This window comes from Musa acuminata, chromosome BXJ3-7 (genome assembly GCF_036884655.1).
Source record: "Musa acuminata AAA Group cultivar baxijiao chromosome BXJ3-7, Cavendish_Baxijiao_AAA, whole genome shotgun sequence".
NCBI classification, from domain to species: Eukaryota; Viridiplantae; Streptophyta; class Magnoliopsida; order Zingiberales; family Musaceae; genus Musa; species Musa acuminata.
In genome coordinates, this window is record NC_088355.1 from 10,247,044 (window position 1) to 10,270,694 (window position 23,651).

At 38.2% G+C, this 23,651-nt stretch overlaps 4 protein-coding genes across 4 annotated transcripts; 1 reads left to right on the forward strand and 3 right to left on the reverse strand.

The window, feature by feature from the left end:
• The first annotated feature begins 503 nt into the window (after positions 1-503).
• Positions 504-4,017, forward strand: LOC135643355 (serine/threonine-protein kinase Aurora-1-like). Its single transcript, XM_065160192.1, has 9 exons — positions 504-659; positions 1,139-1,252; positions 1,510-1,656; positions 1,744-1,839; positions 2,098-2,193; positions 2,264-2,360; positions 2,452-2,569; positions 2,931-3,003; positions 3,082-4,017. The coding sequence occupies exons 1-9, from the start codon at positions 624-626 to the stop codon at positions 3,181-3,183; spliced, it is 879 nt and encodes a 292-aa protein (XP_065016264.1). The 5' UTR covers positions 504-623; the 3' UTR covers positions 3,184-4,017.
• On the reverse strand, positions 3,646-7,974 carry LOC135643354 (ATP-dependent 6-phosphofructokinase 3-like). The gene is made up of 14 exons (XM_065160191.1): positions 7,499-7,974; positions 7,186-7,232; positions 7,061-7,100; positions 6,878-6,940; positions 6,635-6,772; positions 6,400-6,558; positions 6,273-6,326; positions 6,057-6,125; positions 5,848-5,977; positions 5,275-5,315; positions 4,532-4,756; positions 4,385-4,436; positions 4,146-4,300; positions 3,646-4,017 (listed from the first exon to the last, which is right to left on the reverse strand). Exons 1-14 carry the CDS (start codon positions 7,760-7,762, stop codon positions 3,841-3,843), a joined length of 1,614 nt encoding a protein of 537 aa, XP_065016263.1. The 5' UTR covers positions 7,763-7,974; the 3' UTR covers positions 3,646-3,840.
• Positions 7,975-14,109: 6,135 nt separating this feature from the next.
• Positions 14,110-20,011, reverse strand: LOC135643156 (mitochondrial-processing peptidase subunit alpha-like). The gene is made up of 13 exons (XM_065159803.1): positions 19,851-20,011; positions 19,051-19,296; positions 18,663-18,959; positions 18,412-18,579; positions 18,158-18,325; positions 17,984-18,064; positions 17,799-17,865; positions 17,525-17,622; positions 15,975-16,047; positions 15,820-15,890; positions 15,683-15,732; positions 14,565-14,677; positions 14,110-14,476 (listed from the first exon to the last, which is right to left on the reverse strand). Exons 1-13 carry the CDS (start codon positions 19,887-19,889, stop codon positions 14,424-14,426), a joined length of 1,524 nt encoding a protein of 507 aa, XP_065015875.1. The 5' UTR covers positions 19,890-20,011; the 3' UTR covers positions 14,110-14,423.
• A 541-nt stretch (positions 20,012-20,552) lies between these two features.
• On the reverse strand, positions 20,553-23,486 carry LOC103991875 (ferredoxin, root R-B1-like). Its single transcript, XM_065159804.1, has 3 exons — positions 23,321-23,486; positions 20,782-21,192; positions 20,553-20,710 (listed from the first exon to the last, which is right to left on the reverse strand). Exons 2-3 carry the CDS (start codon positions 21,171-21,173, stop codon positions 20,692-20,694), a joined length of 411 nt encoding a protein of 136 aa, XP_065015876.1. The 5' UTR covers positions 21,174-21,192; positions 23,321-23,486; the 3' UTR covers positions 20,553-20,691.
• Positions 23,487-23,651: the final 165 nt, after the last annotated feature.

Here is a 23,651-nt window from a genome sequence, read left to right on the forward strand (position 1 = left end):
GGAACTCCGCCCCCGGCCACCAGCACAGGCGTCGCCACCACCAGAACCACCAACGTCCCCGGCCAGCGCCAGCCCATCATAAAAGACTTGGTAAAACGACGTACTTTGTTCTTTCCCTCTTCTCTCTTGTGATGCGGGTTCTTCGTAATCGACCCGGACTCGATGATAGAGATAGGGTGGTCGGTGTTCGTACATCATGCCTTAAGATTCGTGCACCAACGAGTCGGTCCCCGGTCGGGATTAATCGATGGGCCACATCGACGTTGGTGATCTGGGACTTTACATTGAAGTCCTTATTTACTCTTAAAAACAGGAACAAGTCCTTCGATTTGTGCTGATGTCATGGCGCCGCTGTGCATATTTATATATACAGACAAAGAAATTACAAGAGGGACTGAAGTGCAAAAAATACATCCACACCCCCCGAACCTTTTGTTCTCCGACCCATCACCGTACCCACGTGGGTAAGTCCCTCCCAGGAATCCGACCGTTGGAGCGCTGTCTCTCAAATCCGCCCCCAAATTATTAATATCTTTCCCCCCTTCTTCTTCCTTCCCCTGCTCTCACCAACGTCTCCAAATTTCAAATTCCCTCGACCCTCCCGACCCCATCTCGGCCACCCGATGGCGATCGCCGCGGAGTCGCAGCAACAAGAGAAGGTAATCGACGAGGTTCTTGAGATCTCTTCTTGGATCTGTTCTTGACGGTCCTCGTTCGTCGACGTCGTCTTAGGGTTTGCGTCACATTCGTTCTTGTTTCTCCCGACTTGATCTCGTCCCTTCCGTGAGTCTGGCTCTAATAATCGGTGGGGAACGTAGGGCTTTCGGAACAGAAGGCCTTGCGTTTCTTTCCTCCTCGTGTGATCTCATTTTCCTCGTTGCTATGATTCTTGCGATTGTCTCAAGCGGAATTAGGGTTTTTCTATCTTGGGCTTTGATCCAAAGGTTAATTTAGTCTTCAATTTGCTGTTGACTATACTATTAACTGTTGGAGCATACACTAAAATTTATGGTCGATTTCTTTTGTGGGATTATGGTTTTGATATGATATGAATCAAGTGGTTCTGGACGATTTGTTGCGTATGATGGATCTTTGGAGCTTTCGCATGATTTAATATTACAAATGCTCGTGATTACAGACTCCTTCGAAGGCCTCAGCGGTGGAGAAGCGATGGACGCTCAATGATTTCGACATTGGAAAGCCTCTTGGAAGAGGAAAGTTTGGTCATGTGTATCTGGCCAGGGAAAAAAGGGTATGTATTGCAGAAGCGATTCGCTGATTTCTCATAGCATTTGGTCGTACTTTCTGCCTTTTTTTTCTGGTTCCATAGTCATCTGGTCATCTCCTGCTGAGAATACTATTTGTAGTTTGAACTTGGAACTTTTGCTGACATGAATTATGTAGTGAATCGTCTGAAAGCTCAAATTCATAACAGAAAAGTCTTTCCTTTCTGCACATGTTATGATTGGTTCTATTGCAACTAATTTCGAGCATCAAATTGGAAAACAGAGTAACCATATTGTGGCACTGAAAGTGCTGTTCAAGAGCCAGCTCAAGCAATCTCAAGTTGAGCATCAGCTGCGACGTGAAGTTGAGATACAGAGCCACCTCCGGCATCCAAACATACTACGCCTATATGGTTATTTCTATGATCAGGTTAAACCATTTGTGGGGAGCTGCCTCTACTAGAGTTGAATCCTATTTTGCTGCCTCCAATAACTTAGATTTTCCTCTTTATTGCAGACTCGTGTTTATTTGATACTAGAATATGCAGCAAAAGGTGAACTTTACAATGAATTGCAGAAGTGCAAGTACTTCAGTGAAAGACGCACTGCTACTGTGAGTTCTCGCAAACATGCTTAATTATATTGGCTTCTTCATGGACTTTTGCAGATTATTTGTGTTCTTCATGATAATTCATTGCTTATTTGATAATCTTGCAGTCATCGAACCAGCTTATTTGATAATCTTGATTTGGATAGTATTTCTTTTTTGCATGACTCAATTTATCCTCTATAACCTTAAAAATTGCATGTCAGTACAGTTCATCATCTTTTCCTGGGCATTATGGTTTATCCTTTATTATTCTTCATTCAGTACATCTCATCTTTAGCCCGGGCGTTAATATACCTCCATGGGAAGCATGTGATTCATAGAGACATCAAACCGGAGAATCTTCTGATCGGAATACAGGTATCCTCCTTTGTTTTTGTTACCTACAGGCAAAAGTTTAGCTGCTAATGACGTTGAATTCTCTGGATAGGGTGAGCTGAAAATTGCAGATTTTGGGTGGTCAGTTCACACATTCAACCGCAGGCGGACAATGTGTGGAACACTGGATTACCTTCCGCCTGAAATGGGTACGTCTTTGTTCATCATCAGTGATATCTGTGATAACTTTCACCTTTTGCCTAAAAGCATCCTGAGTTATCTTGCCTCTCTTGGTTACAGTGGAAAGTGTGGAACATGATGCCAGTGTGGATATTTGGAGCTTAGGTGTATTGTGCTATGAGTTCCTTTATGGGATGCCACCATTTGAAGCAAAGGAACACTCTGATACATACAGAAGGTAAGAAAATGATAACTGACGGGTTATAAATTTTCCGTTTTAGTGTGATGGCTTGAAGTGCATGCTGGATTTTTAGGGCAATTCATGAAATATAGGATTCATCAACTCTTTCTGTGCAGAATATTGTACATGTCACTGTTATTATGAGAGTAACAGCCAAACATAGTTAATGAGAAATTCTATGGATGTGAGATCCGTTGCTTTTGTCTAAATATGACTCTCATTCTGTTAATCTACAATTATCAATCATAAGTATAAACAAAGGTTTTATTATCATAGTATGTTGGACTCAAGTTCAAGTTATGTCATTTAGATATATATTCTTAGTGATTATTGGCCTGTGTTTACCTTGTGGATGCAGGATAGTCAAAGTTGATCTCAAGTTCCCGTCGAAACCAGTTGTTTCTCCTGGGGCAAAGGACCTCATCAGCCAGGTCGTTGATGATCAACCCTTCTTTTTTACGTAGTATATGCAACGACTTATTCTCAACATCAGCTTTTGTCTCGTGCAGATGCTTGTCAAAGATTCCACTCAACGTCTTCCGCTTCACAAGCTGCTCGAGCATCCATGGATAGTGCAAAATGCAGACCCTTCCGGTGTATACAGAGGATGATAACTTCGATTCCTCGCTGTCCACTTTATGTATTTTCTACCATCATTTAGGCAGAAAATACAAGTTAAAAAGAGGGTGTTAGAGAAATGATGACCAAGGATGTTTTAGTTCAGAATCTTTCGATGATGAAATATTCTGCTTGTATTCTGTATGTAGTCTACTCTTGTTGGTTTCCAGTCTAGTTTAATTAGTGACAACACATCTACTCTTCTTAATAAGATTTGTTGTCCTATTGATTTCCCACAATCTTCCAGTGTGGTAGTACTGTTAGTTTGTGTTTTGCTCGAGCATCATTCTATATGTAACACTGCATCAGAACTCAGCATATTCTTTCCAGCCAGGTTAAAGATTTCTCCTTAGCATCATAGCAAACAACCAAGATGATTTAATTGGTGTAACCATAATTATAGAGACATATCACAAATCACATACCGGCAGCCAAAATCTTTTGCAACAAGTGGCTACAAAATTGGTAATACTTACAGATACAGAATTATAGAATCTTTGTACTGATACAAATACTCTCCAATCTATCACATAGGGTATGGTATGGTCTCCCTGTAACTGGAAAATACATTTAAATTATCCACATGCTTGCTAGTACTTATAAAGATCTAGTAGCCAATTCTTATGCAATGCCTCTATACTCATCATATCTCAGATGCTGCCATCACTGATCCGTACATCATGATCATTCGGCAATGACTCTGTTGATGGTTCATCTTCCTTCTCGATATGTTCGTGACTAAGAAAGCTAGGTTGATTGGTTGAAGAAAGCAGCCTCGCCCACATCCTATCTGTTATCACAACCTTCTTGCATGTTTCCGTTACTCTCTGTGGCAAAGTAAACCAAAAGATTCTTAATTACTCGTCGGATGTTGAACTCCTAATGTGATGGCCCTCATTTCAGATTCATACTACAAGTAGCATATAACAAAGCTCAAGAGGAAGACACCACTTACACAAAATGGTATGTAAGCATGCCTGCCATTGACAGGCCCAATGGTGAAACCAGTATACCCTGCCATAGCACCATGAATGGCACTATGTGCCAGCAATGTGCAGTAGACGTTGTCGGATGCATTACTTGGAACCGCACGAATCATGTAAGTCGGATCTGCAAAAGAAACATTTCATGATCATACATGTAGTATGAGCTGAGTGCAACATGATACAGGAAGATTACACTCTGCTGCCATACCGATATATTTAAGATTTATCGACATCTTCTTCTTATTGCTTGAGAAGTGATCCTGCCCAATGCAGAAAGTCCCTGTGAGTATCTTTACAAGTAGCTTATGATCGTGCAGGCAGAAACCTGCATCAATATGTAGTCCAAAAAATCTACCTTTATCTTCTGTGACAGCCAAAGTCCAACATCTAGCAGAAGCTTATTTCCAGAGGCATCTTCATGGTCCATGGATTGCATACTTTTCACAAGAAGATCTTGTCCTGCACCCTCAGCAACAACAATGACCATGTGGCCATTTTCTTTAAGGCGTTTCTCGATGAATTCCAAGAGTCCACCTTTCCCTTCCAAGTAGAAGGGTGACTCAGGAATTAAGCAACAATCCTGAAGAAAGGAAATGTAATTAAGCACCTCCCTTGGGAAAAAGAAGCCCTTTCCTATTAGTTCACATTCTCATCCTATCCAATATTATTGTAAGTGAGGCAAATCTAGAAGAATCATATATAACTAATAGAATTCAAGCAATAAATTGAACTGATGTTTTTTTTTATTTTGGTGGTGGGGTTTATTTTAACAATGGTAAGGGACAAAGGCTTGCTAGGAGAAAAAAATAAAAAAATAAAAAAGAAAGAGAAGAAAAATTATGGGTCTTTTGTTCAGGTATAATAATTTTTCAGAAAATCAATTAGAATGGAAGATATTTATGTAATGTTTATTCACAGTTGATAATCCATTCCCAACTCGGACGTGGATTAAGAAAACAAAATTAGCTGGTGTCTTGTTGTGATAGCAACAACATAAGAGCTTTAATATAAATAGGCAATGATGAGGGACTTTATATAAATATGAAATCCAAAAGAAAATTGATCAGTTATGGAAGAAACTTAGGACATAGAACCTACCACATCTCGGCTTGCAAGAGTAGCATACATTGCAATAAACCCTGCAACAATGAAAAGAGTTGGATGCTCAGTCAACTAAAAACATACTAGTAAAAAAACAGTCCCCGACAAGCTAAATAATGTGTAACAAAAAATATAAAGAAAGTGTAAACTCAAAGTTGATCCACTTAGCATAGCAACTTGCAAAACTTTTGGGTTCTACTAACAGCATTTAGCAGGTTTCGTTCTTAGAATCATAAAGGTTTATGACATCCATAGGTATGAAGAACTTAAAGAGATATATGCAGGAAGTATATAATGCTTCTACTAGAAATTAAAACTATGATACAGATACATTTTCTCTTTGGTACTAGTTCAAATGTTAAAATAGAGTGGAAATGGACTTCAGATAAAGAAAGACCAGTTGAGAAAATTAGTAAAAAGAATATGTAATTAATTGAAGCTGTGTCAGCGAAAACATTGATTTGATCACATAAAATTTATATTTTCTTCAAGTGATGTCACTTTAAATATGATCAACCACTTTAGGCTTCACAGTCATAGAATGCCTTTAATTAAGGATTAGCAACTAACCACTATAGCGACCCATTAGCTTCACAACGCCAATACCATTTTCGACACTATCAGCTTCTACATGTGCTGCATTGATCGCTCTTTGTGCCTCTTCTACAGCAGTATCAAAACCAAAGGACTTGTCGATGACCTAACACAGTATAAAAAAATAATTGTCAATAGAAATACGCTAGAAAAGCTGAACTACAAGATATGGAAGAACCAAGTACCGCTATGTCATTATCTATAGTCTTTGGAATACCAGCAATAGCAACTTTGAGGCCACGTCTTTGAATTTCCTAAAAATGATCATTATCAGGCTTGATGAACAAATACTACAATAGATTTTTGGTGAAACTGACATAAAATACAACAATGAAATCACAAAATGGAAAGATACTTGACCACCATAGCACTATCAAAGAAAAATTTCATTTGTAACATACCTCAAATATTGCAGAGGCTCCCTTTTGAGTTCCATCACCTCCGATTATATAGACCTGGCAAACAAGATACTGATAAGAAAATGAACTGTTGACTAGAAATCATACAATAAAATGCTGCAAAATTAACCTGATTGATGCCACGATCTTGGATACTGTCCACTATCTTTATAGTATCATGACCACCTCTTGATGTGCCAAGGATTGTGCCCCCTCTTTTGTGAATGTCATTGACACTCTTGGTAGTCAAGCTGATGGTGTTGCGAGCATAGAAGCCCCTGTATCCACCCTACCGATACCAATTTCAACATTAGCTGATGAAATTATTACAAGGCAACTATATAGCAACAGGGGAAGCCCCTCACCTCTATGCCAAGGATTTTGGTGACGCCATACATGTCAGACAAGCCACATACTATTTCTCTTATCACAGTGTTGAGCCCTGGGCACAAGCCTCCGCATGTCACAATGCACGCATGCACCTCATCCGACTCAAAGTACACCTGAACAAGATCCAACAACATGATCAAAGCTTCAGTCTCATCCTTCCTTTTTCTTGATGGATACACCACTTCAACTTAGTTAGCAGAAAACAGAGCAGAACCTACTTTTTGGCGAGGTCCAGCGCGGCGGAAATGTGTCTCTCTCGGGCTGTTCTTGTGGACCACAATCTACAAAACATCAGAAAGATAAGCAACCCAATTTCCAGAAGCAAAAGCCACAACTTGACAATCTGTGTTTTTGCTTGACATATATTTATAGCAATATGAAGTAAATCCTAAAGAGCTCACCTTCTGGGCGACCGTATCATCTAAATTCACAAAATATTGCCTGCCAACACAGAGTTCAACGAAGACATCATTATGGAACATCCGAAGATGCGAAACAAAAATCCGGGTAGAATTAGAGAACATACTTGACAACCGAGTATGCTGTATTATCTTGCAGTGGATTCGGATAGGTCTGCCGATACAATCAGAAAAAGAAAGAAAGAGATTAGACGGCATAAAAGGCAGCCTAACATTAAAATAATGCTACTATATGAAAACAACCACAAATTTGGAGGACATCAGCAACATCTTATGAATTTGACCTCAAACAAATTCTAGAGTCACAACCAACAGACCAAAAAGCAAGAAAAAAAATTCCAACTTTAAAGTATTTTCTCAGGAAAAATCGTATTTTTAAGAGGAGTAAAGGGGGAAAAGTTGGAAAGAACGGTTTCCCACCGGCAAATCAGGCAAGTAGTCGGTGAGGTGGGGGACATCCTCAAGAACAAAACCCCCATCCCCGTACTCAATCTTCGGACACAATCTCGCCTCCGATCCCATCTTCTTTCCCAGCCGCAGCTTCACTTCAGCTCCGTTCCTCACCGGCAGCTTCACGGAGGAAAGCGAGCTCCGGAGATCAAACAAACGGTTCGAGTTCGCAGCACTCCCGTTCGAATCCGCTCCGATCTTCTGAGGGACCGGGGGATTAGGCAAAGACTCCATCGATCAATAAAGAAACGAGGGGATCAAAGCAGAGGTTCTTCTTTGGAGAACTTCTTAGAGACGCCATATTTAAAGGAGGAGAAGAGTTGGTGGTTGTCAGATCAGGCGGCTCGGTTCTATGGATTTGTGGCGGTATGCGTGATGGTGATGTGAACTAAAAAGGAGGAAGAAACACGAAGACGAAGAAGCAGAGGAACGAGAAGAACAGCAAGAAAAGAAACAGGAAAAGGATGGAGGGAGGAAGGAGAGGTTGGTATTCTCCGGTCGTGAATGGCTACAAGGATAGATTGACCTCCGAGTTGTCATTTATTTGCGTTGGATGCCACTTTCAGTTGCGGAGGGAAATGGAATATCCCTTTTTGATGCTCCCATCCGCGGAGGTGATCTGGGCTTCCAAGGGCAACGTGTTTCCATCACATTCGTCTAGCGCAAGAGAATTTTGGAACCGGGCCTTGCATCCGATCGTCACCCAGCGTGCGATGACTGCAGGAACTGGCCTTGGTGTTTCCTTGGAACTACGGGATTGCCATTACCTTGACGGACGGGCAACAGCGGTCGGGGGCGGCCCAGGTGTTGTACGCGAAGCACGTGTCCATCGGGCTTGCCGAAGGCTGGGCGCACGTTTTCCTCACGTGTGACAAAAACCCTTTGATGTGGGTCGTAAGTTTGACTTCTCTTGGCTTCATTGCGTATTTGACCATTCGTCTGAGAGAATTGGGGGATTGCATTAGAGGAATTATTGGATCAGTATGTTTTACGTTATTACGTTGAGTGTTCCCAATGTATCATAGTTTCTCTCTTTTCGCTCTTCTTTTTTGATACGGAGACAAATCGTTGTGATGCTAAGAGACCAATGAAATATCTATCTTTAGAAAATATCGCTACAATGGTGAAGGATATTTTTTATTATAATAATACTTACTAATCATATTATATCATTTTGATATGATGGAGTACTTCTGTAGCAAAAGGAACATGAATTTCTTTTAATGCTAACCAAGTTTATTAGTATGTAAAAGATTAAGCAATAAAAATTTTAATTATATTTATACGGGTTTTGACTTACCGAGATATCATATTATTTTCGGATCTATATCTTATCTAAAAAACATATTATATTGGTGCTGATATTTTTCAATTAATTTATGGATGGAGAGATATATGATGTTTTCACATCTTAAATATCGGTTGGTTTGATGATCATGCATCCAACCCTCTTTATTAACGATCGAAGGGTCAAATTTCATATTCTAAATATTTTATCTAATATAATTTGAATGTGTAATTAGTTAGTGATAGAAAAATTGATGATGTAAGCATTACATTAGTGACTCATCTAGTCATGGATTACCACATAGACAACGATAGGTGCGAGAGAACCCACACCCTCTTTCATGTAGTTATCAACAGGAGCATAATCCTTCAGTCTCTGTTCTCCTTGATCCTTGAGAGGGCCGCACGAGCTAGCGGCAAGGAGTATTAATCTCCGACAATGAGGTTCATTCCCCTAGTTTCCTCTCTCGTTTGGGTTATCAATCGCAAGCGACCTCTCACCCACATCAATTATGATTTCGGAAGAATTCACATGCTCGGTTCGGTTACATAGAGCATTAATCCCAAGCGACGTGGCCTAGTTCTTCTTTCCTAATGTTAAACACCGAGGACCATCATCTCTTTATCTTAGATAGGCTCTAACCCTGACAAACGATGTCTTTATAGTCATCCTCACATAATGCAAACATCATAGAAGCATGCTCATTAGTCATTGACATAAATTAGCCCTTGGTCGATACGAGGGGACATGTGAAGTGGTTGGTTGTACTCCGTCGATCGCTCAGGGATAAAAGTTAGTTAGTCTCTAAACCTAAAGGGGCAAGATTTTTACTACTATCATCATCTTACTAATTTTACTATCGGAAGAGTTGGGTCGGGAATATTCCCTAACACTAACCGCTTGTGAAAGGATTTCGACGAAGTTAAGTGCACCTCAGGACGATACCAAACATGATTCTTGCGAGCGAGCAATGACTCCGGGCTATGCTAACGAGAGCCTTTTTCCACTCCAATCTTCTCATGTGATCCCTCGTGGACCCCTAGATAGTTTTGTGCTTTCGAGACTGAATCAAGTTGTGATGATCCCACGGTCAATGACATCAATGCAACAATAGCCGGTAAAAACTATAAATGTATATTGATATACCAAATCACTCATCTGACATATATTTTGAATGTATAGCTTAGTTGATGATAATAGACTATAATACGACTATGATATATCAAATTCTTCATCCAATATATTTTGAACGTGCGACTTAATTGGTAAAAACTTTTATTGAATTCCACCTTCATAATTTATCAGTTTGTAAAAAAAATATTTATCCAATGTATTTTGAATGTTAAAAATTTTGATTGTACCATATATTTATTATTTATTTTTTTAAAAAAAATATTTTCTGAATGATTTATTTGATGCAAAAGTGTCTATTATTATCTACCGAATTGATTTACCGAAACATGTAAAATTTAATAATAATAATTATAATAATAATAATTACATCATCATCATCGTCATCATCATCATCATCATCATCGTTCGGTGTGGATGGAGGGAGGGAGGGAGCGGTGGTAAGAGGGGTTCGAGCACGTCACGAAAAGCTTGCGTCGGGGGGTTGGGGGATGCCCACGAGATTCAACGCCAAAAGCTTCACGATGATTCTAGACGGGAACATTTCCCCCTCACATGGAAAGGAGAGGCCACGGTTTGCCTCAACGGACGGACCGCTCCTCCGTCTCACGCGTCCCCACGCTTGATTAGTTTACGGCGTGTGTCCCCGTCTTGCGCCCGACATATGCGTTGACCACGTCTTCTCCCTCGCCCACCCAATGCACTCCACTTGGACGCATCCATCATTCATAATAAATACATAATCTACACTCATTTCGGCAATTATTTCTAGAATTACAGTCCCCCATATAATAAATACATAAAGAAAAAGAAAACGTGTTCTCAGACTTTTTCTTTTTGCTTCCCCCCTTCCTCCATTTTCATTCATTCTTGACAAACATGTTCTTGAAGGCTCGATTTTTGGCTTGTTTTTTTAGTTGACATGACTCTAGTTTTTTTGTTAGTGTGCTGAATTGTTACGCAATATGTTATTGAAACTAAATGCTAACTTTTGAGTTGTGATATATTAACTTTAATAAATAATACACATCAAAAAACAATAATTTTAATTATATTTATTTTGATCGATACGACTCTTATTATCTTAAAGGATCGACACTTATGATTATATTAAATAAATATCTATATTTTTAAATATAAAGATAGGAGATGAAGACGATCTTATTATCAATATTCAAAAGTTTTAATCAGTCAAACTAATTGATTGGGAGAACAAATATTCATCCCTAACTTGGAAGTTATTCATTAAATAACTATCGAGTGAGTGTTTGAGTTTCGTCTTCGGTTATATTACACTCATATATATTATTGACCTAGATGCTATCGATAACATTTATATAAGTAATTAATATCTTAAAAAGAATAATTGGATTGAGGTCTCCAACCCCAACATTAAAAGAAAGTTATACTCATATAGATGATAGATTGGAGCATCATGAAGTCGAATCTAGTCATGTAGATGGTCCCACGTACCTTTGAAACCTAGAACAAGAAAAATGCTCTCGTTTCACTTGCTAGGTTGGGTCCCCTCCATCAAATTCGACCGGTTATTTGAGGAATAACAAGCTAGTGGAGCTCTCCCCGTCACTGTCTCAATCCCCAAAGCCAACGACAGCATCAACAAAGGCATGTTTCATGGCAAACTTAATGGCTACTTTATATGTGTGGCCATGAGTTCGTTCATCGAAGAAGAAAATGGGTAAAGATGGTTTCATGACGGCAAAGATTCCAACTTTGCTATTCATAAACAACAATCAAGTCACGTGTCTTAAATGTTTATCACGAATTCAAGCACCCAGTCAAAGGCCTCGGAAACAAGAGGGATGAGCATCACAATTGGTGTGGGTGGCTGTTCTTGAAGTAGCATTTGATTTGGAATCACGATGAAGTGGGTATGAGGAAGCAATTCTTCCGTGGCAAATGAAGGGAACAGTGTTAGCTCATGATGCATTCATTAGAAACCCGCTATCGCTCTCTTCAAACTCCATCTTTCGTGATATCCATAATTTAAGAAGGCATATAGAAATTACTAATTAAGTAGTATCGCTAACATAATCTAAGAACTCATGGAATCCCGTACTATCTATCCATTTCGAAATCGTCAATAGCAAGAATAATATCTAAACTATTTAAAGTCGATTAAATGGATCTTTTATCATCGTTGAGCTCGGTAAAAGATCAAAGTATTTCTTCTATCCTTACCCTTGCAGTAATAATAATTGTTTCACATTTATTCATTTGGAAATCAAAGTATCATTTTATTTATGTTCTTTATTATCATTTATTTCTCAAAAAAGAAATCTTCTGATTATAAGTTCCCAAAAAATCATCTTAGAATCCATTTTGACACCCTAAAAGATTATGAAGCTGATTTAATTCATCCCTTATACTCCTCATTTTCAATTTATTTATTCAAAACAATAAAGTTTGATTTTTCGGTATAAATTCCCAAGAAAGAGTTTTGAGATATTGGATTTATTCATATATATATATATATATATATATATATATATATATATATATATATGTTGGAAAATATAATAAAAAAATGATAAAAACATTATGGAAACAAATAACAACCACAAGATCAAGAATACTATAGGAAATATATTTAGGCTTAAAACGTATATAAACACTATTCTAAAAACGATATTTGTATCCTCTTCTCAACGAGATTGCTATGAGTTTAATATAAATAGTTTTAATAGATATGACAAGCTTTTAGAAGATCTGTATTGAACAAACAATAAAAGTATTGAACAAACAATAAAGAATCTTCAAAGAGAAATTAGAGAATATCTAATTCAATCACTTGGAGAGTTATCAAGAAAAAAGAATATGAAAGAGATGTTCATAATTTACTCTCAAATATCTATTTATAGATATTTTCACAAAACACACAACCCTTCAAAAATAACTACGAAAACAATCTTTTCAAATAAATCTTTTGAAAAGAAACTTTTTTTTAATTTGAAAATTTTATAACTATATATATATATATATATATATATATATAATATTTAGCATAAACTATATTGTATTTTTGATAAAGAATAATTTTTTATCTATAATTTTGCACAAGATTTTAGCTTTGGAAAAAGGTTTGGTGGCCGACAACACTCCACAAATATTCTTGTATTGTTTGATGAATTAGATAGTGGAAGTTTCAGCTTCCTCAGATTGCTTTATCGCGGTTGATTGCGTTTCTTCTTTGCTATGTTGCATTATTGTTCTTTGGCCATGTTGGAGTCCGTGGAGTAGCGTCGAATGTTCCTGTTCTCGGCAATTTCTTCTTTTTCTTCAAGACATTTCTCCCAATTATCCCCTCAAAAAGGAGCAAAAAATATTAATGTCCAAGAAATCTCTCGATCAGCTAAGTTTCCTTTCTTCTCTCTTAGCAATAATAATGTTGGCGAAGGTGCAGAGTAAATGAGCATCCTTGCACTTGAATCAGGCAGCAGCTGTGCAATTACAAGGAAACAGTGTCTTCAGCTGACATAACCATGTCCAAATCCTAGGTTTGGATCCTTGCCAGGCATTCAAGACCATTGACTGTTTACCTGCTTCATGTATAGTCTTGCCGACAGAAATGACCATCTCTCTTCGACAAGAATGATCAAAGATGGATGCCAAGATCGAGAAGTTTACCAGCTTCATGTACAGTCTGGCTGACTGACATGACCGATCTTTGTTCAACAAGAATGATCAAAGATGGATGTCAAGATCGAGAAGTTCCTGGTGGAACGTTTGACCTTCGCGTTCGTGGATTTCCCATTGTAGAACATCTGGTGTGCATGCACCTACGCTGTATCCATTCCAGAAGGCAGAATTCTTGATCGACAATGTAAGAAGTAATCTATTGACCAACTCAAGAAAATTACAGACGATATACATAGCATGCAGTGATCAACCAGCATGAATTGTGTTGTTTATGGCTGGTCATGTCATGGAGATATCGGTCAACGCCTAGCATGAGAAGTGAAGATATGTCCACAATTCAGATTTAGCCAACCTCTGACCAACTTTAGATAATTGCAGATCAAATTGCAGATGCTTTTATACCCATCGGGTCAATATCTGAGCTCATATCAAATAGAGGTCTATTCTAATAATGCCATTAGCTATAAGCAAGCATACAGCATAGATTTCAACCCAAGGAAAGTTGAATAAGGGGTGCCGTTTTATCATAGTCCAAGGAAACAGCCTTCCCAATTGGTAAACAATGTCATCGGCACTCCTGATCGCAATCATCTCGCTGTGCCATAATCCGAGTACAAGAATAAAGGAAAAAAAAGTCTTCTGTAATAAAACAGAGAAGAAGCATTCTGGCTGCAGTTGTTTGCCAAGTTATTGGTGAAGATTTGATTTTTCTTGACGACATTCTTCTTTATTTTCCACCTCTGGACATGACCAAGGTGCAGCACTAAAGAATGTTAAGTTTGTCCAAAGAGAAGATACATATCAGGAATCAAAGCCTTATTTTGCGTGGAACTTTCGGCTGACAGATTCATAGCTTGGGACATGGATAACTGCAAAGAGAATAATCAACACATTAGCTCTAATGAAATACATAAAAAACTGTAGAGTGAGCACTCCATAATTTAACTTGAGATTTACCATCTCCCCATGATGCCATGGTAAGTGGCGATGAGATGATCTTTTCAGCAAGAGAAGTTATATCTTTTAGAGTAAGCTCATCAACAGCTTTTAGAAAATGCTGAACAGGTTTCCTGCATCACCGATGGAGCCAAGCCAAATTTTCAACAATAGCCGCAGGGAAACCATGAATAAAACAACACAGAGAGCATCAGATATTGTACTAAAAATAATTTTAGTTGCCCCCACGTGCAGTTTAGAAAATCGAAACTATATGATATGCTAAATATATTGTGCTCGTGCTCCGATTTAACATCATAAAACAAAATCTATTTCATTATATTATTTTGAAAATTCAGTAGTACCATTAATCCTGGTGGTAATTCATATTTTAACCAGGATCCACATATGACCACTTACATATTAGATTGGTAACCATAATGCAAACAATTGATATCAAACCCTAGCAACTGGACCAGGAAACAAACTTAAACAAGAGCCATAATGTATAGTTTTCTTTTTCTTTTCTTACCATGACTTTGTTCACGTAATCAGTTAATTTCCAAAACCCATTGGGTCCAAGTTATTTGGGTTTAACTACATGAAGCCTCTAAAAAGCAAGTAAAAGAGAAGATCTACCACATAACTATAAGCAAATCATAAGTACTTGTGTGTTACCTTGCAATGGAAAGAAGATAACTTCTAACTTCTAACTCTTTCTGTTAGTCATCATTATGCCAGTGATATTAGACATAGACATGACATGGCCTATCAAGGGATCTTCTCTTTAGGTTTTGTTGCTACAAATAAACTGAGTCATGTTGTTGTTAATACACATAAAAGGGTAAAACATGTTAATACATGAACAATTGCATAGAGGTTCTATTGCTCCTGATTGAAAGTGATTAGTTTGCTTCAACATGATGTTTTCATGAAATGGAAACATGTGCATTAAGCAAACCCTTTGGATTACTAGAGAACCATGTATATTACTTTTGAAGTTTGATAACAAATGTTCAAGGTAAAATGATCATGAGTTTAGTCAGCTTTCAGAAAGGTTTATGATAAATCTGGCCAGCACTCAGCAAGTAATTTTCCAACTCTTTCTCACTGTCATTGACATATTTCCCCATACCTACCTTTCACCGTATGTCAGAATCTGTCTTCCAATGTCTTCTGATACTACCGCCTGTAACACAAATAAATTATAACTGAAAATGAGGTTATAAAGAAGATGAACAATGATAAAAGATAGATATGGTAACAAGGATAGTACTCTTGATTCCAGATTCATCAACACTGCAGACTTGGTCGACTCTTTAGCTCGATCAAGCTGTACCTGGTCAACTGCAAAAAAAAAAGAGAAGGAAATGTATCAGACAAGTCACAATTTTGAATACAAATTTTCAACAGCAAGATAACAGCACAAACCTTGACCAGGTGTTGCAACTGCAAGAAGCTCTCTGGCTACCAAATCAACAGCCTTGGAGACGAATTCTGGCCCCTGCAAGAAGGTATTAAATAAATGACTGGCCAATAAATAGATCAAAACTTTTAAACAAACACAAACGGAAAACTTAGAATTCTTTTTGCACTTGGCCTTCGAAGATGAAATAGAAATACAGGTTAATTTTAATCCAAAACAGAAGCCACTTTAGTGATGAGAAACTCATCTGAACAAATTCATGCATATATCGAGAAAATAAGATATATAGTTTACCAGCAACCAAAGTAAAACAGAAAGAAATGAATACACACAAAAAAAAAAATAGGATCGAGTATTGCCACCAAGAAAAAAAGTCAATTAAATAATTTTACAAGTCTCTTATTTATGCTTCGAGCAGTCACCAGAGATGCTGCAGCACTAAAGTTAAATTGCTAGGTTTTGTAGTAGGCTTTACTTCAAAATCCAACATCTATTATTTTTTGGGTTGCCACTTGGGCACATCAGGCCCCATCTAGGGGTGGTAGATTGCCACAGAACATGAATAGACAATGGATGCATAAAGGGCCAAAACAAGTTTAAAATTCTCGAATTGTGGGAAAGGTATCTGGATACACACCACCACTCATTGGTTGGGTGTAAAATTCAACACTACAAAATACATTAAAAAAATTTCACTGACAGATAGTTCTAAGCCAGAAGTCTTATAATAAGATTGCTTCATGATGGTCAAATGGTGGATTCAGGCAACTTCTCACACATTAAAGAAAAAACTTGAGACTAGAGACGGAAGCGAACATTTGAAAATATTGTGTTTCTGTTATCCAAGACTGATTTCTCCCAACAGATTCATGAATGTTCAACAATAAAAAATCCAGCATTTAAATATATTTAGATAAGACATGCATGTCTAGTTTTTTCACCAAAAGGGAAGTCAATAGGAAATGAACCCACAATCTGATGAAGCTGATCCAAGCGATCGTAATCCTAAATCCTAGATTCACTCTGACATTGTGTGAGTCCTCATTTTGCTCTATCATGCCAGCCATAGGAAATTATACTCTAAACAAATGAAGCAAACAATGACATCAGAAACAAAGATATATGGCTAAGGAGAGCAATAGCTGTTGATGTTGCCAGTTTTGTCATACTGCTAAGCATAACAAAAGAGTAAACATAATGAAACCTAAATACTAACAAAATTTGAGAATGAAAACATGTATGCAACGAGTTGTGCATGATAGAAATGCATTATAAGTAACCAAAAAATGTAACTAATAATTGATGGCAACTTTGAAAGAACGATAACAAAGAGCAAAATTATAAGTATGCAACGAGTTGTGCACGATAGAAACGTAAACACTAACAAAATTTGAGAATGAAAACATGTATACAACGAGTTGTGCATGATAGAAATGCATTATAAGTAACCAAAAAATGTAACTAATAATTGATGGCAACTTTGAAAGAACGATAACAAAGAGCAAAATTAATAAAGACAAAGATAAAGAATTGTATGTATATTCTTGTGTCTTACTGTGGTTGCATGAATTCCAAAAATTCCAGTATGGTTGTAGATACTGTTGAAAGCTGAGAATGACTCAATCTGTTGGAATTGATTTAAGACATGTAAATCTGCATATAATAAATCATGGAAGTTGTAAACTCAAAATTGGAAAACTTAACAGATAAGTTGCACCAAGATTATTATCCTGGTACCATACCTCAAAGAAGTGTATTTTTGAAAATCAAGGAATTTCAAGCAAACCCAGAATAAGACTACAACATAACTTAGAATATTGGTCACTTACACAAACGAGAATGCATCCCTTTTCCAGGTCCACCAGCAGAAAATGATCCACCACCTCCCATAAGCATCTGGAAAATACAATATCAATGTGAATGATATTCTTGGAAAAACCATGAGCCAGATAAACAAGATTCAAATGATGCACTCTCCAAATATTAAACTGCAGAGCTAAGTTGCCTCTTAAACCTGAAGAACTGTTAATGCCATGGCTTCCTTTTCCTTGTGCCAACCTCCTGGAACCTCGAATGCAAGTGCAATATGTGTTTTCTATTTTTGAGAAAAAAGTTAAATAAGAAAGAAAACAAGATAATTTAACTGTGATGAATGCCCAAGAGATACATATTCAATTGACATACATACCGATGAATCTGATTGGCATCTATATTCTCCTCCAACATAGACAGATTTTGGCTCTTCCAGGCGAGGCACTTTGGGAAGATCAGATAGAAGTGGTTCAGCAATTGATACTAGTTCCTCATGTTCCACACCCGATGCTGCAAGTACCATCCGAGGAGCAGTGTAATTCTCCTGCAAATGTTGCATGGATAGTCAAACCACATCTAGATCTTTAACAAAAATTGAGGTAACACGACAGGATAATTTATTTGACTTACAGCAACAAACTCTTCCAATATGGTCTCATTTAATCTGTTTATGGCAGACTCTGGAGCAATCAAAGGATTTGCCAATGCACCAGAGTATGCAGCTGAATGAATAGCCTCCAAAAGCAAACCCTGAGGATTGCGAGAGAGTTCTCCTAGCTCAGCCGTCACTTTCTTAAGCTGAAATTGCAAAAAGCCAAATAGTTCACTCTTTAGTATCATAAGTTGCCATGTGCAGAGGATGCATTCATAATTTGGAATACCTGTTCATTAACCTCCCAGTCAAGGAAAACAGCATTTCTAACACAATCTATGAGAACCTCAACCATTTCAGGCATGTATGTTTTCAGAGCATCATAAGTGTAACCGATCTGTTCACGGGAACCTGATGCTGTAACACTTCCACCGATGGCTTCTATTTCACGTACAATGCGCAAATGGCTTCTATTTTTTGTTGATTTAAATGCCATTCGCTCCAGCAAATGTGTCGCACCAAATGATGAAGGTGTCTCATATATGGAACCACAGTCGACATACAGTCCTATGGAAGCAACCGGGCTCTGAAAAAATTAATCTGATAAGTTTACAGTAACTAGTGAAAGAAAGCAGGTCAAGTATAGCAATTATCAGAATACTTGACTAGAAACACACCGGTGATGTCTCTGAGGCAATTTTTAAGCCATTGGGAAGGGTTGTGATCTTTGTCTTGCCTGGCTCCACGAAATCAGGTAGAGGAGGAGGAAGTGACACGCCTGGAAGTGGAAAATCTAGAGGAGGAAGTTGGCTGGAACTTCCCCCAGTTAGCCAGCTAAAGAAACCTCCAGAAGACCTTTGGGCAATATTGGTGCTTGCATATCTAGCAGCAATACCAAAGATCCTGGCACCATCTGATCGGCGCTGTGACAAAAGAATAACTAAATTCATCCACTAGTTTCATCAAGATAATAACATTAGATTGAAATTTTTGTATGACAGAAGGAAAGGTCGATATGATGCTGTAGATAACAAACAATTTTAACAAGCAAAATGATTTTTTTTTAATCTAACAAAATTCCTGTACCAGAATATTAAATAACAGAATAAGATTCGTAAAGTTTATCGCTTTTCTAATCGCTTGAAGTTTTCGAACTTCAAGTAGAACGACAGATACTTTGATGTCCATAACTGATTCATTCATAAACTTAAATCAAAATGGAATTTTTGTACATCAACAATTTCATCTCTCCCAGATCCAGGTGCGATTGCATCGATCATCAAACACATCACATTACCGACTATTCTGAACCCAACAGTTAATCAAACATTAAAGAGAAATTAAACGGAAAACACGATTCATCATAACCTACCGATCCGTTAAACAATTATAAGACCAGATCAAGCGAAAAAAAGAGAAGGGCATAAGGTGAATCTAGAAAGGGAAGAGAACGAGGAATTAAGGAGGGTCGACAGACCTTGAGGGAGTTGAGACGAGATCCCACAGCTCGGTACATAGTGCAGAAGAACCGAAACTTAGATCGAAGACTGCGACGAGATTCGCCCTTCTTTTCCCAGCGGGGAGACGACGAGGGGGTGGAGAGATATTAGGGACGTCTCTTGGTTAACGGAGATCAGCGACTAAGCACGTGAGCTATTCGTCATCGCTGCATTGGACCGTAGCCTCTCTCGGCCGTCCATCTTCAATTACGATTGGCTGGGAGCCGAAGGATCATATTGGAGAGAGATCGAACGATCGATCCGCCCGAACACCGAATCCGAACTCGATAAGGGACTCGAGGGGCCGAAACCCGAATCCGATTGAAAAAGGCGTAAATCCACATCAGAACTACATTGATTGATAAGATATGACCACTGGATTTTTTGTTAATGGTATAGGATCAAAACGTGTAACAATGTCTCGGAAACAAATCTAGTATTTGGTAGTCCAGCTTGCAGCTAATCAGATATTTTTGGAGATTCTTAATACCAACATTTTTCACATTAACATTTGCAACAAATTGCCCCCCAAAACAGAACAGGCAAATAGTGAGCACCCTTCACAACATTTAGTTTGCAATCAAGCATTCCATTCATCGAAGCTTTAACCAATTGCACGCAAAGATCCAACACACCAAACAAGATCTGAAGACCTGAGCTCATGTTTGTGCAGATAGATATAAGAGAGAAATTAAGCAGGATCAAAAATTGAATCAAATCAGAACCAAATAGTTCAGAGGGCAATACTTTACAGTATCAGCATTGGTACTGAGATTTTTAAAGGACATCCAAAAGAATTCTCTCGGCGACAACCGAAACCTATAAGCATGAGAAATCCCTGCAGCGGAACGGATGGAGGGCGATTAATAAAGGTCGCTTTCCTTGTGTGCGTGGATAATACAATCTGACCTTGGATACGAGATGCATGTCCAGCGGGTAACCTTTCTCCACCTGTGATTCATCAAGGATCCATCAGACTGATCAACAGCACCCGACACAATCTGGCCAGCGCATGTAGAACATGCCCCAGCTCTGCAAGAGTAAGGCAGGTCAATGCCAGCACTCTCAGCTGTGTCCAGAATGTAGGTATCTTCTGGAGCATCAAATTCATGCTCCTCTCCCTGTGGCCCAATGAGCTTGACCTTGTAGACAGCCATGGCAGATGCCCTGAAGCAGTTGGATATCTTAAGGCTGGATGCTTTTGAGATACTCTCAAAGGAGCCAAGTAACAGAGGATTCTTTATCAGGAAGAGGAGGGCAGGTTCTTGATGCTGCATTTGAATACGGAGTTGGATGGGCATGTAACAGTTGACATTGTATCTGCTAAAGATGCCAAAAAAGGTTCTGTCAAAATCTATCTTGCTAAAAACAACCCATCAATCTCATGGTTTGGACTTCAGTGGGGAACACATCCAGATGATGAATGAAATGACATCCTAAGAAAACACTTTGCATCTACGCATGAGATCTATCATCACAGTGTACACACAACACAAGATTTTTGACAAAAGAAACAAAAAATATATTTTTTCAATGCCAGAAATATTCCAAGTAAATTGGCCTTCAACAAGTTCATAATGCAGACCAATTTGCACAGGAGAATAAATGTTGAAATATCTATCAAGTAATGTGCTGAAAGTGACTTCAAGAAGCTAAGATTTTTTTCACACGGTCAACATCAGAGAGTTCTAACTTTTCCTTTACAATGTAAGAAATGTTACTCCTTGTCAAAGAACAAAAACAAAACTACTAGTTTACTAGAGTCGAAAATCATGTTTGCCTTGCACTGTGATGCAAGGGCAAAAAGGGACTTGACCCAATTTTGCTATTATAGGAAAGGCAAACTTGCTGTATGGAGCTGTATGAGAAAAGCAAGTATTTACCAACTTGCCTTTCACTCGAAGCTCCAGAGAAACAAGCTAAATCAAGTTTATGAAATTTGTTGAACAAAATGCTCTAATTCACATCTAGAAACTATATGTTAAGAGAACAATAGGATAACCAATGATTATTCCACCCAGAAAGGTCGTATGGCCATTATTTTATCTTAGTACTAATATATTGTTTAATTAATCTTAAAAGTGCACAAAACGCCAAAATTCAATTCTCTTGTTTCAAACTCTCTACGAAACTTTTCCACCATACTAGTAATCATATTCAGTTGCAGCACAAAATTGTTAATTGTCCTATTCAATGAGTAAAAAGCAAAACCTACAAAGCCAAAAGAGAAAAGATATCACTGCAAAGACATATAACACCATTGGAAAAACAATTGCATCGTCAAATACAGTGGATGATGATGGTGACCATTCCCTTGTTTCCTGCTTAGCATATTTAAGTAAATTCTGCTGGATAAGTTACGGCTTCATCTTTGTTTGGGGGATCATGAGAAAAACATTAGTGCCCCAAAACACACACACATTCCAACCATTATAGACATAATTATGAGATCCTAACATTGTAGCAAATGACAGAAGTCCAAGATGGAATAACTGAGCCACACTGATAAAAATGTGGTCTAACATGGCACTACAAGTAAATTAGACTATACAAATTGTTTCTCCTTTAGCTAACTGCTGACACAAACGAACACCAGCCTGATTTTAGATTTCCATGCTCAAGTTGTAACTATAGCTCAGATCAAGCCTAAAATAAACCAGATCATAGATACTTTTGAATCATCTAATATCTGACATCAAATGCAAGTATCGAAACCACTAGCATCATGCTCAAGTTGTAACTAGCTCAGATCAAGCCTAAAATAAACCAGATCATAGATAATTTTGAATCATCTAATATCTGACATCAAACGCAAGTATCAAACCACTAGCATCAGCAACATGATTAAGTTGATCCATATCTTAATGAAAAACATGTAAAAAAAAATCCAAACTTTCACTAGATTTTCATAACAAACAATACAAAGATCAAGATGTGAAGCAAGGTTTGTCATACCGGTCCGACAGGCCAGCGGTAAGCGGACCGTCCCGTACCGGTACTGAGCTCGGGTCGAAACACCGGTATGGTACGGTAGGACGAACCTTAATGTGAAGTTAAATAAATAACTTCAAGGACTAAAAATGCACATCTACCCGCAACGTTTTCATGAAAAGACCACCTTTACAAACAAAAAGTTAGGTTGCAGATCTCACAGCCTATTTTTCCTAAAGGAAAAGCCAAAATTTTCATCAAATCTATTTAATCATATCCCCACATCAACAAGCAGCAAGAACCCAATCTAGAAGTTCAACAGAACACCCGTAATCCATATCAAACACCAATATCGCCAAGTACGACACATAACCAGCGACTGAAAAGATATAATATAATTATCTGCTTCAGGATGCAAAAAATAAGTTCGCTCAAGATGAAAAGAGGCACCTTCAACGTAGAACCACTCCCAAACTCGACCAACTTGCAAGAGAGCGGCATAGCGCAGGAAAAATACCTCGAAATCAAAGTATAGTTGACCAATCTAGAGGAGTTCAGATCGCAGATCTGAATCACAAGCGGCAGCAACAACGCCGCCGAGAGACCGACGGCGAGGCAAAAACACCCCGAGGAGCACGCCGCAAGAGGGATGGGAATTAGGGTGTTTGTCTGCAGTGCGTGGTCTTCTCACTGACAATGTATTCATAATCACCGCAACGGGTAAGAATCCGGTCTTTTTCTTGAGATTCGTGAAAAGAATCAGACGTCTACGACGACAAATACTCGTCCATTCTCTACGCACAGTCAGTCCTTTGGGCAAGGCATCCTCTAATTGGAGCATCCATGGG